The 18,585-nt window shown below is 49.4% G+C and overlaps 1 protein-coding gene across 1 annotated transcript in view; it reads right to left on the reverse strand.

The window, feature by feature from the left end:
- The window catches only part of CD9 (CD9 molecule), a 39,805-nt gene extending 29,941 nt beyond the window's left edge, over window positions 1-9,864 (reverse strand). The window contains exon 1 of the mRNA XM_053555701.1: window positions 9,626-9,864. Within this exon, the coding sequence (XP_053411676.1) occupies window positions 9,626-9,691 (66 nt within the window). The 5' untranslated portion in view covers window positions 9,692-9,864. The remainder of the gene's footprint in view (window positions 1-9,625) is intronic.
- Window positions 9,865-18,585: the final 8,721 nt, after the last annotated feature.

Raw genomic sequence — 18,585 nt, forward strand, 5'->3', positions numbered from 1 at the left:
CTCTGGTGTATGTGGCTGTGGCCGGCGCCTTAGCTGCAGGCACCAAGCCCACTTTAGGTCTCTTAATTATTAGAAGCAAGCATTCAAATATTTGCTATCTATGCCCCACACCCTATGCTAAGCACTTCACTAGTATTTAATTTCCACAATAGGCCCACCAGGTAAGTAGTATTATCTTCCATTTTTTAGATGAGCAAACTAGGGTACAGAAGTTAAGTGGGGCATTGTGGCAGGTGCCTGTAGTCTGAGCTACTTGGGAGGCTGAGGCAAGAGAATCACTTAATCCCAAGAGTTTAGGTTTCTGTGAGCTGTAACACCACAAGCACTCTACCCAGGGCGACAGCTTGAGACTCTGTCTCAAAAAAAAAAAACCCCAGCAGAGCTACAACTTGAACCCAGAACCGACTGGCTACAAAGCCCAAATTCTCAATCATTTTGTTAAACTGCTTATCTTTTTGATCCTTTTTTTAAATTCCAGAGCCAGAATTTCTCCCTTTTGCCCTTTCTGCTTCCTAGTCATATTTGATCCCATTTCAAAAGTGGCACCTCCTAGCCTTAAAGTCTCTGGGGGAGCACTCTGATAAAAGAGAGGCAGGCAGCTTACAGGAACCCACCTCCTCACGACAGGAAGGCACCTGCAGTGGCCTGTCTCAGGGGGAGCTGCTCAGTGGACAGTCTGAAAAAAGAGCTGGTGCTGCTTCTCCCTGGCTTCTGGCCCGAGAGCTTTGGCCACACCCTTGCTCCCTGGCCAGAAAGCCAGAACAGACATAATGAGAATTCTGGGAAACAAAGACTCTCCAGGGCAACTTGGCATGTTCCTTTCTTTCTCGGGCTTAACTACTCCTGCCGCTGCCCACCAGCCACTGCGTCCACAGACAGGCCTGCAGCCCACCAAGTGGCTGTTGTCCCTGTATCGCCTATAAAAATGGCAGTGAGACCCAGCGCCTCTGCCTTTTCCCCATAGTACCATCCTACCAACAAGAAACAAAGGGAACAAGAAGGGATCAGGACAGGCCTCTGTGTTACAGCCCTGGGCACAAGCTCGAGACACACCCCATGTTCTTAAGGGCATCTGCAAGGGGAGAGGATAATGTCAGCTTCCACTACAAAGAAGGCCTGAGTGTCCCTCCTAGAAGTGGAAGGGAATCAAACTTCTACTTGAAATGAGTTTTCTGGGTTTCTAAAGGGTTGTCTGTCTTAGATAAAGTCAGGATTTGATTTGAGTGGAGGAAAGTAGAGTATGGAGAGATTTTCCCAGGCTTTTGGAAAGAAAGCTTTAAAACATTTGAGTTTTGGGGTGGTGCCTGTGGCTCAAGGAGAAGGACACCAGCCCCATATACCAGGGGGGGTGGCAGGTTCAAGCCCAGCCCCGGCCAAAACTGCAAAAAAAAAAAAAAAAAAATTGAGCTTAATAGTAATAGATTTAAGTCTTCTAAGCCCCACATCACAAGAAGAAAGGTGGCTATACAGCACCAGGCAAGGCAGGAGGAACATGTCCTAGAAGGAAGGGTTTCCCTTGCACGTTCCTCTCTAGAAGTGGGGCCACTGAAGGAGGAAGGGGTGGCTACCCCCAAACACTCAGCAGAGCTGGGGCATAGATCCAAAGTGAATGTACAAACTGGCACAATGCCACTGCTCACCTGGAAGGAGAGAGGTGAATGTATTCAAATACCGAACTTTTATTAACTTGAAAAGTAATGACAAGGCTTGGAGCTCGTAGCTCAGTGGCTAGGGTGCCAGCTACATACACTGGAGCTGGCAGGTTCGAATCCAGCCAAGGCCTGCCAAACAACAATGACAACTACAACCAAAAAATAGCGGGGCATTGTGGTGGGCGCCTATAGTCTCAGCTACTTAGGAGGCTGAGGCAAGAGAATCGCTTAAGCCCAGGAGTTGGAGGTTGCTGTGAGCTTCTTTATGCAACTTTATGAGCTTCCAGCCAGGTTTGGCCTCCTGGGTTAGTTTTTCTCATCGCTTGGGTGATTTTTTTGCTGCAGTTGTCATTGTCGTTTTAGCTGGCCCGGGCTGGGTTCGAACCCACCAGCCTTGGTACATGTGGCCGGTGCCCTACCCACTGAGCTACGGGCGCCGGCCCCATATGCCGAGGGTGGTGGGTTTGGACCCAGCCCTGGCCAAACTGCAACAGAAAAATAGCTGGGCGTTGTGGCGCGTGCCTGTAGTCCCAGCTGCTCGGGGACTCTGCTGAGGCAAGAGAATCGCGTAAGCCCAAGAGTTAGAGGTTGCTGTGAGCTGTGTGACACCATGGCACTCTACCTGAGGGCGGTACAGTGAGACTGTTTCTACAAAAAAAAAACAAAAAAAAGAAATAAAAACAAAAATGTCATAGAAATTTGTTTTGAATTTAACAAAACTGTCCAATTAACTTTAAGATATTTTGAACCCCAGTCAAAGGTTTTCTCCTGTGACCCATGTGTTGTGTGGTTTCTGCATTTGGACATTAACAGGCAGCTTAGACTAGGAGGGCAAGCAAGGGACTGCTTCCTGAAGCTGGGCAGCTCAGTGTGGAGTGGGTGCTCAGTAGCGGTCCATGGGCCTTGGGCCTGCCCAGGGTCTACAGGTGTTCACTAGAACCTTGGATGAGTACTGGGTAAGTAAGCTGAGGGTTAACTTCCTAACAGAACCAGCTCCTCTGCTCACCTGCACAGTGTGTGGCAAGAGGATTAAACGAAGTCCCTTAAAACCCAGGTTTCTGATGTCTCTCCAAGTAGACAGTCCTTAAATTTCTCTACTCAGGGGCCTTCTCAGGAAGGAAATTAATCTGTGCTTCTTTCCCAGTCAGACTGCTCTATTTTTCCCTTCTCCTTAACCAAGCTGCTTAGCCACTCCTCAGGAGTCCAAGCCCCCACATGATCCTTCCAGAGACATTCCTCCTTTCCGAAAGTCTTCAGAAGCAAGACAAGAGAGCCTTCTAGTTTCTATTTGGTGAGAGGGAGAAAAAGAGCTCTGCTCTTCGTGAACAAAGACAAATCACCCAAGCGATGAGAAAAACTAACCCAGGAGGCCAAACCTGGCTGGAAGCTCATAAAGTTGCATTCTTTTTTTTTTTTTTTTATGTGGACTAGAAGTATAGAACACTCATTAAATTAATTGAGTCAAAACCACTCCTTGGGCAATGATTAAGCCAAAAGTCAGAGTGAGGACGGGCAGGGAACACAGTTCTTGGTGATCAAGGGGGAGCTCAGTTTCTAATGCCTTTCATTTTTTAAGTTAATTTTTTTTTTTTTTTGGAGACAGAGTCTCACTTTGTCACCCTCTGTAGAATGCTCTGGCGTCATATCTCACAGCAACCTCCAACTCTTGGGCTCAAGTGATTCTCTGGCCTCAGCCTCCCAAGTAGCTGGGACTATAGGTGCCTGCCACAACTGGCTATTTTTAGAGATGGGGTTTCGCTCTTGCTCAGGCTGGTCTCAAATCAGTGAGCTCAAGCAATCCACCTGCCTTGGCCTCCCAGCGTGCTAGGATTACAGGTGTAAGCCTCTGTGCCTGGACTCTATATAATGCCTTTCACGAAGTCCCCCCTGCCCCCCGCCTCCCTTGGTTCCTCCATGCGGCTCCTAGAAAGCTAAGTAACCTGCTCCTTATGGCAAAAGCATGTGGGGTTTGGGATAGGGCAAGGGTTACCTAGAAACTGTGGGAGAAAAACCAGTACGGAGCTCTCATAACCGGAGATCTATGGACCTCAGGAGAAAAAGCAAAAAGATAGACATTAACATTTTTCTAAAGGCAAGTTCCACTGATTTCATAGAATTCCCTAAAAAGGTTAAGATCTACTAGTCTAGCATGATAGCATACAGTACTTAGAACCTATCCACAACTAAGTATAATTTGGGGTGGCGGAAGAAATTACCAGATGGATGTAATTATTATAAAATTATCTCATCTGGGGACAGGATGTTGCTTTCTACCGCCACATGCCATCACTTGATGGAAAATGAAAATGTACCTTGGATCAGCATGACTTTTTCCATGGACTAAAACAGGCGAGTGCAGAGTCAAAGCTCAAAAACATAAATTTAAGAAAAGTGCACGAATAAAGATCAGCTCTTTTTGTCTCCTGAACTTCCTAGTTGCAAAACGTTTCTCCTGCTAGTTGAAGGCCACAGGCTTTTACCCAGATTTTCATCCTGGGAACAGAACAACGAAGTCATTGATCTTCTGCCTGTAAGAGGTAAATAAAACCTGTCTCTGCAAGGCTTTGGTGATGGGTCCAAATAAGGTCCCACTGGCCTGACCTCGGGAGCAGAGGAACACACAATGTGCCCGTGTAGGTTCCTGTCCGCTCTCTTCTCCTCACCTTAATACTAGGCAGGTGCACTTAGGACATGCTGCCACCAAGGAAGAAACAGGGCCACGGAAGCCAAAGCCATGGCCACCTGGGGACCTCAGGCTCCTACCCTCACAGCCAGATGCACCCAGGTGACAAACATCAAGGTTTGTATCCTGTAGACAAAAAGGTGCTTTTGTAAATCCAAGGTGAAGTTCCAATCCAAACCAAATGACCAACCCCCAAAGCCACACCTCCCCATAAAACTGAACAGAATGGGAAAACAAACGGACAAAACAAACACAGGACACATAGCTGTGTGTGTGAGAAGGGAGATTCCCACTCACCACTCCTACCAAAGGAAAGTATGAGAAGGCCCTTCTGAGCTGTGGCTATATAACGCTCACTTAGACCTGGCGCTCTGGCCAGGCCGGCCCTTGATAAGGCTGCTTATCAAAACACTTCCAAATTAGGGCCTGAAACAGCAACATTTCCTCTGAGCGCAGAAGAGCAGAAGAAAGGGATGAAGTAAAAATAAAGCTCTGTGTGTGTGTGTGTAAAGGAATCCTCCCCCACCAGCAAGTAAATGATCAGAGTCTGGGTCTTTGTTGCTGACTTGGGGAGAGACCAGAAGGATTCTGCTGATAACCTATTTTCCTCAGCAGATGCAGACACCTGGCCTCAACTCACCTCTTCTTAAACCTGCCAGCCTCCCCAACAGCTCGGGCAGTCCAGGTGCCAGATGTGGGAGCCATTTAATGTGACAATCCCAGCTATTTGCTTAGCCCTAACATTGGAGTCCAACAGCTTTCTAGAGAAGCGGCCAGCTGGGTGAGGGGAGGTAGTCACTGCCACCCTAGTCACCCACACCCTGCCCACACCCAGAATCCTTATCTGTGGGTTTCTCTGCCATGCAGTTTTATTTTCAGAAGTGGGGCCTCCCTGTAGTCCAACAAGTAGTAACCCATGAAATGGAGTCAGTGGGCCAGGCACAGTAACTCACACCTGTAACCCTAGCACTCTGGGAGGCCGAGGGAGATGAGCTGCTTGCACTCTGGAGTTCAAGAGCAGCCCGAGCAAGAGCAAGAGACCTGGACTGCACCAAAAATAGAAAAATTAGCTGGGCAACATGGTGGGCGCCCATAGTCCCAGCTAGTTGGGAGGCTGAGGCAAGATCCCTTGAGCCTAAGAGTTTGAGGTTGCTGTGAACTATGATGCCATGGCACTCTATCCAGGGTGACAGAGTGAGACTGTCACCCCCTCCCCCGCCAAAAAAGGGAGTCAAGTGTTTTGATGCAGTCAGGCGGGCAGAGACACAGGAAGAGGTGGAAAAAGAGGAGGGAGGGGGACCTGTGGAAAGGGGGAGAGCTCCTGGCCAATCTGTTGAAACAGGTACGATTCTTGGGGAATTGCTCCCACCCTCCTCACAACCTCCGTCCTCCTCACAACCTCCGTCCACTTTCCACTAGTGAATTACAGCTACTACGGGAAACTGAGGACAAATCTAGTGTAATCAGCACCCAGTGGGGCACTGAATCCAGAGCTGGTGCTCTGACCACTACACTATCCTACCACAAAGGGCTAAGGTATACCGCGATGAAAATAGAACCCCCAGGCAGAGAACCTCCCCCACACCAGGCTGAATAAAGGGAGCCATGAAGTGACAGGAAAGAAAATCAGGATCTTGTTTCAGAGGTGAAGGTTAAGAGAAGCAAGGTTCTGAGGACAACCCTTGGTATCTACCACACATTTCCAATTCCTGGCTCCCATTCTGGGTCGTGTGGGCAAGTCCTGTTGCTGCAGAGGTGGGGTGGTGGGGTGTTGTTGTTTTTATAGACTGAGCTTGAAAGGATGTTTTGAGTCCATGTGCTCTAACCCATTGGTTTTACAGATGAAGATGAGGACACTGAGGCATGGGACACAAAAGTGACCTGGCCTAAGGTTTCAAAGTCAGTTGGGCGGCTCGGCGCCTGTAGCTCAGTGAGTAGGGCACCAGCCACATATACCAAGGCTGGTGGGTTCAAGCCCGGGCCTGCTAAACAATGACAACTGCAACCAAAAACTAGCCGGGCATTGTGGCGGGCGCCTGTAGTCCCAACTATTTGGGAGGCTGAGGCAAGAGAATTGCTTAAGCCCAAGAGTTTGAGGTTGCTGTGAGCTGTGACGTCACAGCACTCTACTAAGGGTGACACAATGAGACTCCGTCTCAAAACAAACAAAAAAGACAAAGTCAGTTGGGGACAGAGATGAACTCAATACCCAGGCTTCTGAATTCCCAGTCTAGGTCCCTGTCCATGTTTCTCAGTAATCTCCAGTAGGTGCCAGGGGCATCATTTGTTGGGAAAGAGAAATCCCCTGCTATTTCCATCAGTGAGAGAGGGTACAGTGTGACAGACAGTGAACAATGAGCTGAGGGAGGCGGGGTGGGGGATGTGCTCTCTCAGTAGAGCTGACCCTTTCCTCCTTTGCTCTAAGGAATTCCTCTTGTCTGACCATGAAGAGGGCAGAAAGCCCCCTACATGCAGGCTTAGGATTGGGGGAATAGGATGGGAGCATCCCGACATCTTAGAAGATAGTTTCCCTCCCAATAATTTTTTGGGTAAAGGGTGGGCAGGGAGGTTTGAAGGAAATGAAGAAACAACTGAAACGGAGCTGGGAGGTTTGGTTCCAGGGGTGCTGGAAGAACAGACTGATTTTGCTGTTTTAGCTGTGGGTATCGGGCGCCCAACTTGGGAAGGGCAGGCCACACAGACTCAGAGTGTCCTACAGGGACTGGAGAGGGCCTAGGAGGAGGTACAGCTTTCCTGCCCCCCACAACTGATCCCCTGCCACCGAGGCTGGCCTCTCAACTCCTGCTTTTCACAGCCCACATCAGGCTCTACATGCCAAGTTTATAAATTACTAGTCTGGAGAAAGGGAAGTGGCAATAACATAACCGTCCAAGCAGTTCCCTTAAAAAAGATTTTTGGGGGGAGCTTCATCCCACCCATATTTACAATCCCAGCCAGCTAGGTAACTTACTTCTGAGACTACACTATGCACCACCTTGGATAAGTCACTTAACCTCTCTCAGGACTAGTTTCCAATCATTGGTAAAATGGGGATAGTGTTTCTTACTGACTCTGTGATGGGAGGTGGAAAAGAAAGGACTTGGCACATTGCACAACTAGACTGACTACAATATTCCTTTATCAGATGATCTTCTTGATTGAGAACTCTCTCTCTAGGGATCAGGGCATAGGACAGATGAATAGTAATTATTAGTTCAGGAAAATGTAGTTACTGCCCACCTCCTTTCCTGTCACAGAGACGGGAGATGACAGAACGAAAGTAAGAGACCCACCAGTTATAGCATTGTGTTCAGTCTCTCTGACTGTGGGCCAGTTGTCCCCAGTCCTGTTCTCGGCTGCCTATGAACAGAGGGCTGGACTGCATCATCTCTAGAGTCATTCCCAACTCTAAACCCAAACCCTTCTAAAGTGATTTCTGTTCAGACGACAGAGCTAACCAGCAGCACCTAGCCCAGGCAGGGTGGGGGGGTCTGCATTTGAGAATGGTGGCAGGCTGCAGAGAGTGTGGATAAATTTCGGGCCAGCAGGCAAACACAGACCACGGGCACACTGTGGTTAACTCCAGCCCCAAATCTTGATGCTCTATCTAGGCAGACTGCTGAGGACTAACCAACAGACCAGCAGGGGAAGCAGTGTGCTAGGGTGGGGAGAGGAAAACTCCCCAAAGGACAAGGGTGGGGTCGGGTGGAGGCGGGGCCAGGTACATTCCCACATTCTTTTCTGGTGCCAGGGGTTGGTGAGAAGAGAAAACTAAGCCTGGCAGCAGTCTGGCTATTGGAACTAGTGGGAAGACCAGGAGGTGCATGCTGCGGGCAGGGTCTCCCTAAAGCAGGTCAAGGATTGGGCAGGGGCACATCTTGTGTTGTTCTCACTGGAGTGTGTGTTGGGTACAGTGACTCATGTAAGGGCGGGACAGTCTCTGTAAGGCTGGAAGAACTTTTCTACCACTCCTTCAGCTCTAGAGAGGATAAATCGTAGGAGATTTGCCTTGAGGTTCATAGGGACCTCCACGACCAGCTCCAGAGGAACAAGTGCATCTTTTTGGTTATAAGCTTGTGGTGGCAGGCACCTGTTTCTACTGCCACCTCCTTTCAAAATCCTTCCCTGCCTGCACAGGGGCAAATACTGTCATCTGTGTGCAAGGAAAGCAGCCCTTAGAAGCAGGATATGAAGATCCCCTATTCCTTGCTTGTCCCTGGGTGGTCCCGTAATCCCTCAAGGGAAGGTCTGGAGTGGACACTCTCCTTTTCTGTTGCCTCTCTGGCCTTCCCAAAGAATGAATGTGGCCAGCAGCAGGTGTCCCTGTAGCTCTGCGCCCTAGTGACCTTTGCAGGTGAATGTCCACTTTCTGAGCCCCACCCTGTCCTTGCGTGGGCTGGCCAGGAGGGGGCCAGGCTGGAGACCCTGCTGGGCGGGCAGCCAGGGCACACCTGATCTCTCTTGGAAATGTACAAACACAGCACTCATCTCACTAGTGGCGGCGACAGGCATCTGGCCCCCCTTCTCTCCCCAACTCTCCCAGAGTTCTCTTCAGTTGAGATACCTATCGCCCTTGAAAAAAAATCAAGACAAGCGAGTCTTTCAGGTAACTTCCAGGGAGCTCACACTTTCTCACGGTTGTGGCGGCGCAGAACGTCTGAGGATATGGGGATGTGCGAGGTTCCTCCTCCGGAGTGGAGGGTCCTCGACTCTCACTCGCGGACTGGGTCTCAGGGGCCCATGCTGGCCTGCCGCGCACCTCTTTCTCTCCAGGGTAAAAAAAAGTGAGAACGACTCTTGACTGGGCTCTCCCTGAGCCACCGAGTCCTTTTGAGCTTCCGCAAACTCCCCCCTCGCGCCCCCTACCACTTGAGAGACCGCACCCCAGTCACAAACTGCACTGCCTGCTATGGTCTCCTCCGCCAGGGCCCCGCGTTCCCCGCTTCTCCCAGCTGCCTGCCCCTCTGGCATTCGGAGAGGCTTGGGGTGGGACATACAGCAGACCTCAAATCCTCCGCGAGGGAGAGGGCCGAGCCCCGTATGCCCACCCACCGCCTAGGGTCCCCTCCCCCCCAGCTGGTCGGCTTCGGATGAGTCCCCACCCGCCCGAGTCGGGACCCAGCCGAGGAGCCAGCTGGCAGCCGCAGCGCCCTTTCTCTTCCCGCCCAAAGCCTGCCCGGTGCGGGCAGTGCCAGCTGCCGGAATCCCCGGGGCGTTGTGGGACCCTCGGCCGCCGGGCCGGGGAGCAGGTGGCCCCGGAGAAGAGTGCGCGGCAGTCGCGCTCACTCACCCAGAAGACGAAGTTAAAACCGAAGAGCAGGTATTTGATGCACTTGACACCTCCTTTGACCGGCATGGTGAAAGCTAGACTGCCTCAGCCGGAGTGGTGCAGGACTTGGGCGCGCGCGCCTGGGACGGACAAAACAGGGGCTGGACCGAGGTGCTGGCGGCTGCCGGGAGGCTTCCGGCTGCACTTTTAAAAAGTACCACTCCTTACGGCTCGCGGTCCGCCGCGGTGCGCATGTGCCGGGAAACGCCGACCCCCGCCGACCACGCCTCCGGCCCCACCTGCCCCGCCCCCGCCCAGGTTCCCTGCGCCTCCGGCCTTGGCTCCCCGCCGAGCCCGCCCCTCCTCCCGGTCCCACTAAGTTGCCCCCAGGCCATTCCCGCCATTCTCCGCCTTCCTCCCTTTTTCTTTGCAGCGTCCTGGGGGGTCTTTCCAGGCCGCCCCTTTCCACTTGTACTAAAGAGTTACAGGAGGCCTCGCCCTTCCGGTTCTCTCTTGTTGAACCTGGACGTCCCGCCGGGACCCCTTACTTTGAGACACCTCCCCGGTGTGGCTCCCCTACCCCAGGCCCGACGCCAGATCGAGGGCTCCTACAGCCTCGACCTGGATTGGAAGGGAAGCTGCCTGGTTTTATTTCTCCCTTCGGCGTCTCCTTGCAGATCTGCACTCACTGGACGCACTCTGCTTGGCCCACCGTGTGGAGTAGGAGGAACTACTTCCAGTCTGGGTAGGAGGACAGATCCGAGGCTTTTGAAAGGAATTACCAAATAGTGGTCACTGAATTGTAATAAATGGCTGAGGGTTGGGCAGTCCCAAAGCTCTTCCTGGGCTTTCTGTTTAGATGGATGCTCTGGAGGGGAAGAAAGGGATTGTAGCCCGGTTTCTACTTCTCCACGCCACCCTCCTTCCTGTGTCTTGCCCTTAGATCTTTCTGCTCCCTGCTGCCTCTGGAATGTCTGAGTAATTCTCAGCTCAAGAACTTTCTGTAGCTCCCCACATTCAGTGATCTAAGTCAATTCTTCATCTTGCTTTCAAGGACCAGTACATTCATTTACTTTCTGCCCTACCTGGCATCCCACCTCTACTCCGTGGTCAAAATGCCAGCGCTTGGTGTGTGCCCCAGGCTGGCCGGTCAGCCCTTCCCCCTTCACTTATAGAAATTCATTTGATGGCTCTTTAAACACTCCTTTCCAGATCCTCTCAACTGGATGGGGAGATTTCTCTTTTTCCGAAGCCCCCCAATTCCTTTGAATTTTATTTTTTTTCAAAATGAGGTTCCCTTTAGTGCTCTTTGTTATTAGGAAAGCAAAACATATCAATTACAGAAACAACAGAAATACGGCCCAGGCTGAGATGTGGGTAGATTGCTTGAACTCAGGAGTTTGAGACCAGTCTGACCAAGAGGAGACTCATCTCTGCTAAAAATAGAAAAACTAGCCTGGTATAGTGACGCACACCTGAAGGAGGATGAGGCAACAGAATTGCTCAAGTCCAAGAGTTTGAGGTTTCTGTGAGCTATGATGCCATAGCACTCTGCCCAGGACAACTGAGTGAGACTCTGTCTCAAAAAAGAAAAAAAAAAAAAAGAGAATAGAAATACCAAAAAGCAAAAAACATAACTTGTAAATTTCACTCACCTGAAACAGCCACTTTTAGCACATGGTTGGTATTTTGCTGTGTACTACCATTAGACTTATCTCATTGATGGTTGACCCATTCAAAAACATTTTCAGTATCTACTTTATGAGGGTATTTCAATAAGGGCAAGAGCTGAAAAAAACCGATTAGACTCTGTCCTCCAGGAGCTGAGTACAGGAGGGAGACAGGCAGCCAGACAAGGGGATGAGGGTGGCGTTTGTGGAGTTACAGAGAGATGTCACCTTTGGGGAGGTGTAATTGGGTGATGTGAGGGGAGCAGAGGGAGATGAAAGGTGAGTTGAGGACCAGGTGCAGAGCTGTTTAGAGGGTGTTGACTGGTTCAGGTGAGACAGGAGAAGTGAGTGATGACAAGGCAATGGGGTAGAGGCTGGAGATGGCAGGCCAAATCTCACGGGAGAAGGGGAGGGGGAGATCTGAGGCCCAACAGCATGAGCCAGATCATGAAGGACTGCATTCATTTGTTACCTTTCTTGAGAGCTTCCTGTGTGTCACACACCTTGCCAGTACTGAAATGAAGTAACTTATATGGATAGATAGTATGTTAACAATTTCAGTGCAGGACAGAGACCCATTAACAGAGAAAAGCAAACCCATAGAATCTTTGCTCAGGGGGGGAAGGGGCATGGGGTGCCTCCCCAAGTTGGCCTGAGTGTAGGCTTCCCAGAGCAGGGGACACTGCAACAGCTGACTTTGGAAGGCTTTGGAAGGTGGGGTCAATAGCCAAGGGAACTATATGTGCAAAGTCACAGAAACAGGAAACCACAGGGAGCTGGAAGCACTCAATGGGGAAACTACCAACAGTGGGAGAGATGAGGGAGGGAGAGGACCAGGAGGAAGAAGGAGATGCAGAGCCTAAACTGAGCCTGCTGCCCAGAGGGGCCAAGCTGAGGAATTTTGGAAATGCTGTACTCCAGTTACTCCTCCTATGTCTATAGAAGATGGTTTCCGCCCAACACCAGGGTTGAGGATGGAGGGCTGGGGGTTGAGAAACAGACTATGTCCCTGGGCCTGGGTCCATCTATCTCTGGAGAACAGGTTAAGGAAAAGAAAGATTTTATCTCTTTGTATCTCCCCACCAATACCTCCCAGGTTATTAAGGGCTGTTGGCAAGAGGAGTTCAGTAAATATTTAAGCTTATAATAGAAACTACTTAGGCATATTATGAATACAGAGTGAGGTAATCCACACAGAGGCCTTAGAACAGGGCCTGCCACAGGAGCCCCCTGGAAATGTTGCCTCCTGTTCCTATTATGATTCACCTTCAAGGAAAGGTTAGGGGCAGTCTAAGTGTTAAGTGCCACATCACATATATTCAGGGGGTCCTTATATGATGTAATGAGAACATTGGATCTGGCATGAGGAGGTCTGAACTCTATTGTTGGTTCCCACCCATTGGTTTATTTTGGACACATCATCTCCCATCTCTGGGCCCAAGTCTCCTCACCTGTATGAAGGTGGGATTAGGAGATGTCAGAGATTCCCTTCATTCTGACATTCTATGGCACAATAAGCCTCTGGGCCAAAGTGTGTTTGTTACAGGCAGTTAGTACTACAGGCAACTGGGAAGGCAGAGATGGAAAAAATATGGTTTACTTTAACTGGAAGAGGAAAATCTGGGTAAGCCCCTGAGTCAGAGATCACACCAAGGCAGCCAGCCTTTCCAGTTTTGTGGTGCAGGAGTAAGAAAAGTTTTCCTCCTTTCCCTCATGGCATCCTGTTTCTGGGAAAAAACCCTGCCTCCAGCTCAGGGTCCACTTTGACTCTTGTGCTCCTCCTGCAGGTAGAATTGGAACACTCAGGGGCCAGGAGAGGGGATGCTCCATCAAGCCCACATCCCTCAGCCCTCCAGCTGTCCCCAATGGCTTTGTGAGACAACGGGCAGGACCCCACGCTCACAGTCCACCAAGGTCCTCCCAGGGACCATACCAGAGGCTGTCTTGGTCCTTTCACTTCCTCCACTCTAGAAGCTTCTCTGCTGCTCCTTTTGCTAAGCTCAAATGTACCCACTCATGAAGCCTTCCTTGAACACTCAAATCTTTTCTTCCATGAGATCACCTCACCTGAATCTCCCTCCTAGAAAACTCATTGACCGTCATCACCTTTTATGTGTACGTATTTGGTAATGAGCTCTTCCAAAGTCCACCGGCATTTGACTAATGTCTGTGTGCTCCATAACTCTCAGCCCCTGCTGGCTCACAGCAAATCTTCTGCAAACATCAGTGCAATCCCCGCCAGGGTGTTCATTCTCAGGGCTCGTCCTGCTGTCCACTCTTCTTAAGTACTCTTCCCCTCTTGTGCCTCCCACAGTTTTCTCCATTTAGCTCACTTCTCCATAACTTCAAGTCCTGGTATCAGAGAGCCTTCAGGCACTTACCACGTCCTAATCTCTATGTGAGAAGATAGCCGAGAAGGGTGAGGTCTAGGAGAACAGTCTCTCAAGGAGACCACAAGGATTCACCTGCAGGGTCCTCTCCAGGGTGACTCAGCGCTTGGGAATTGATAGAGTTCACTTCCTGGAACCTGGAAATTTCCACTTCTGTGAAATCCTGCAGTTCTGTGGGGGCTGGAACAGCATCTCCCACTTGATTCAAACTGACCAATGAGAAAGGTACCTGTGGGTTGGAACTTTTTAACTGGAGATAAAAAGGGAAAAACAGTCAGGGAGCATGGTCATTTTGAATTACTCTATTCCGTAACCTCCGTCGGCTGAAATAAAGTCCTTCCTCTTAGAAACATGGTATTTGGGTGCTCTTTTCTCCATTGGGCCTCATTTTCCAGCAACACCTAAACCCCACTTTATGTGGTGTAGGGGTTAGAGGAAACTTGCCCTTTTTCCCCCCAAAAGTTCACTGAAAACAGATAAATAAGAGAAATGTTTACTTTTTTGAGACTGAGTCTCGCTTTGTCGCCCTCAGTAGAGTGCTATGGTGTCACAGCTCATAGCAACCTCAAACTCTTGGGCTCAAGCAGTTCTCTTGCCTCCGCGTCCCGAGTAGTTGGGACCACAGGTGCCAGCCACAATGCCTACTTATTTTTTTAGAGACAGGGTCTCGAAATCCACCTGCCTTGGCTTCCCAGAGTGCTAGGATTACAGGTGTGAACCACAGTGGCCTGGCAGAAATATTTATTTCTAAAACCCTTGAGTACAGGGAGAATCACAAGAGTGATTACCCACCATTGCAATGATGGTCAGATAGTTTTATAGATACCTTTTAGAAGGTAGGGGGAGGGGTGGTGCTTGTGGCTCAGTGAGTAGGGCGCTGGCCCCATATACCGATCGTGGCTGGTTCAAACCTGGCCCCGGTCAAAATGCAGCAACAACAAAAAATAGCCGGGCGTCGAGGCAGGCACCTGTAGTTCCAGCTACTCTGGAGTCTGAGGCAAGGGAATCGCCTAAGCCCAAGAGCGATAGCTTGAGTGCTGTAGCATCACAGCTCACAGCAACCTCCAACTCCTGAGTTTTAAGCGATTCTCTTGCCTCAGCCTCCCAAGTACTTGCCTCAGCCTCCCAAGTACCTGGGACAACAACACCTGGCTATTTTTTAGGTTGCAGTTGTCAATTGTTGTTTGGCAGGCCCGGGCTGGATTTGAACCCACCAGCTCTGGTGTATGTGGCTGGCGTCTTAACCACTTGAGCTACAGGTGCCAAACCTGATCAGTCCAGTTTTAATGTAGATAGAAGCCTCTTCCAAATGCTTTCTGATCTCCAATCGCCTTTAATTCAAAGTATTAACAAAACAAAATCCCCTGAAGTATTCCTTTTTTTTTTTTCTTTTAGTCTCACTCTTTTGCCCCAGGCTAGAGTGCCCTGGTGTCACAGCCCACAGCAACCTCGGACTCCTGGGGTCAACTAAACCCCTTGCCCCAGTCTCTTGAGTAGCTGGACTACTGGCTTGCACCACCAGGCCTGGCTAGTTTTTCTGTTTTTAGTAGAGATGGGATCTCACTCTTGCTTGGGCTGGTCTGGAACTTTTTTTTTTTTTTTTTGACTGGGTCCGGGTTTGAACCCGCCACCTACAGCATATGAGGCCAGCGCCCTATCCCTTTGAGCCACAGGCACTGCCATGGTTTGGAACTTTTGAGCTCAAATGATCCATCAACCTCGGCCTCCCAGAGTGCTTGGGGTTACAGGAATGAGGCACCACACAGGTGTTAATTCAAAGTATTCTTTATACCAAGTAGTCATATTTTGGGGTGAAATTTTGTTAACTCCTTCAATGACATGAAGGATTTTGCAGATAAGATTGAGTTAAAGGATCTTGAGGTGGTTCTTTTTTTTTGAGACACAGCCTCACTATGTCACCCTCATCACAGCTCAGAGCAACCTGACCTTTCTGACCTCTAGAACTATAACATAATAAATGTCTTATTTTGAGCTACTGAATCTGTGGCAATTTGTTGCAGAAACACTAGGAAATAAATATAGTAATCTCAAAGTAAACATCAAGATCAGAATTTATCATCTCTAAGGGCTTCCTACATGCGAAGCTGACTTTTTTCCCTCAGCCCTTCCCTTCTCCCATTTGTCAGTCAGGCCCAAACCTGTCCTCACGCCTGCGCCTGCGTAGTGAATGCCTGCTTGTTTCCTCCTGGCTCTCGCATGACTGCTTAGACTGTAGAGCAGCGGTTCTCAACCTTCCTAACGCCGCGATGTATTTTCATTGTTACAAAGGGGTCGTGACCACAGGTTGAGAACCGCTGCTCTAGAGGTACCACAGATGCTGTCCAATTTTAAAAAAAGAGACCAGGGCTGAAGGCAGGATGTGGTGATTTAGTGGCAGAGGAAAGATCAGTGCTCAGGCCTTCTGACTTCAGCCTGGGCTTGGTTCCTTGTCTTTCACTCCTCCTGCCACCACCCACAATGGGGACACATCCTGGAAGTCATTCACAGCTGCCTTCCCCTCCCTGTTGTTCATCTGTACAGGGTGCACACATCATTGGATCCAATCATCTTTTTTTTTTTTATTGAGATGAGTCTCAATCTGTCGTCCTAGGTAGAGAGCTGTGGCGTCACAACTCACAGCAACCTCAAACTCTTGGGCTCAAGCAATTCTCTTGCCTCAGCCTCCCAAGTAGCTGGGACTACAGGTGCCTGCCACAACACCTGGCTACTTTTTTGTTGCAGTTGTCATCGTTGTTTAGCAGGCCCAGGCTGGGTTCGAACCCACCAGCCTCTGTGCATGTGGCCAGTGCCCTACCCACTGAGGTACAGGTGCAGCCTGAGGCCGTGTTTCACCTTCGGGATTCTACCAGTTGGCACTTGCCTTGCCTCTATCCCATTGTATTCAGGGTAATTAGAAACTTTGGAGACTTTTTTTTTTCTTTTTTTGAGACAGAGTCTCACCAGGTCACCCTCCCTAGACTGCCATGGCATTAACAGCTCACAGAAACCTCAAATTTTTGGGCTTAAGCTATTCTCTTGCCTCAGACTCCCAAGTAGCTGGGACCATAGGTGCCCGCCACAACGCCCGGCTATTTTTTGTACCAGTTGTCATTCCTGTTTAGCTGGCCCAGGCCAAGTTCGAACCCACTAGCCCTGGTGCATGTGGCCAGTGCCCTAACCACTAGGCTACAGGTGCCGAGCCTTTGGAGACTTTTTTTTTTGGAGTCAGAGTCTCACTATATTTTTGTTGTTGTTCTTGCAGTTGTCATTGTTGCTCAGATGGCCCAGGCTGGGTTTGAACCCGCCAGCTTTGGTGTATGTGCCTGGTGCCGTAACCACTGCACTACAGATGCCGAGCCCTTTGGAGACTTTTTGACTTAGGGAATGTTGCAGCAATGTCCAAGGCAGTACCAAAAACAGTACCTGAAACTTTCTCTCATTTCTCGCTCGGAGAGAGTATTCTCCTTTAATCTTCAGGGATTGTGGCAGGATGAATGTCTGCCTTCTGTAGTTTTTTTGTTACTGTTGTTGATTTTATGAGTGTAGGCCCTGTCTAATACTTGAGGAGTAAACATCTCTGGAAAGGTTTGATCACTGATGTCTTATTGACTAAAAATTTGAGAGACAAGACATCTCTAAGGGGCCCAGCAGTAAGATGTTTTCATGTTCTGGATCAGTTGTTGAGATGGGTTGGAAGCTTCCTATTAATATCAACTTGAATTGTAATTAGTGTAACCTAGAAGATAAAAATTTTACTAGAGGGTTAAACTAACACGGTCGAAAGATTGAAGGATGGATAGTTAGTAAGGGCCCCAAGAAGAGAAGGAACCAAATGCTATTGGGCAAATATCCCTTAGCATAATCCCAGGTGGTATGTAGCCTGTTGAAAGAAAATGTTTGTCCTCTGTCCTCCCTCCTCTGAATCATTAATGTAGATGTAGCAAGATGTGTTTGTAATGGTATTTATTACTTAGTTTGTAACCTATCCAAGATGGATAGAAAGGTCTTTTCCAAGAGGGGGAGGGCATATACTGTAAACATGGTGGACAACTAAGGCAAAATGTAAGTTTGGTTAATAATTATATAAGTAAGTGACTTGATTTCAGCCAGTAGGAGGTAAGTAAAGTAACAATAACCAGTAGGTTATTAGGAAAATGTTAATAATGATTACTAAAAGAAGAGTATGTACCTTTTCATTATTTATTTATTTTTTTGAGGTAGAGTCTCACTATGTCGCCCTCTGGAGAGTGCCGTATCGTGCTATCACAGCTCACAGCAACCTCCAGCTCTGGGCTTAAGCGATTCTCTTGCCTCAGCCTCCTAAATAGCTGGGACTATAGGCGCCCGCCACGACACCTGGCTATTTTTTTTGTTGCAGTTGTCATTGTTGTTTAGCAGGGGGTCGGGTTCAAACCCGACCTCAGTGTATGTGGCCAGCGCCCTAACCACTGAGCTAGGGGTGCTGAGCCTACAGTTACATTATTTATTTGAATGAGGGTGTTAGTTTTTTGCTATCTTTGGGAGGCAGTCTTTTGAACAGGTACTTGAGGCATTTCATGGACTTGCAGGAGTATGTTAGCTTCTTTGCCAACCTGTGGGGGCGCATAAGAAACAGATTTAATTCTAGACAAATGTTTTGTTTTTTTTTATAGAGACAGAGTCTTACTTTATGGCCCTCAGTAGAGTGCCATGGCATCACACAGCTCACAGCAACCTCCAACTCCTGGGCTTCAGCGATTCTCTTGCCTCACCCTCCCGAGTAGCTGGGACTACAGGCACCCACCACAACGCCCAGCTATTTTTTGGTTGCAGTTCAGCCGGGGCCGGGTTTGAACCCGTCACCCGCGGTATATGGGGCCGGCGCCCTACCGACTGAGCCACAGGCGCCGTCCTAGACAAATGTTTTTAATTAGTTTTGATG

This window comes from Nycticebus coucang, chromosome 12 (genome assembly GCF_027406575.1).
Source record: "Nycticebus coucang isolate mNycCou1 chromosome 12, mNycCou1.pri, whole genome shotgun sequence".
Lineage (NCBI taxonomy): Eukaryota > Metazoa > Chordata > Mammalia > Primates > Lorisidae > Nycticebus > Nycticebus coucang.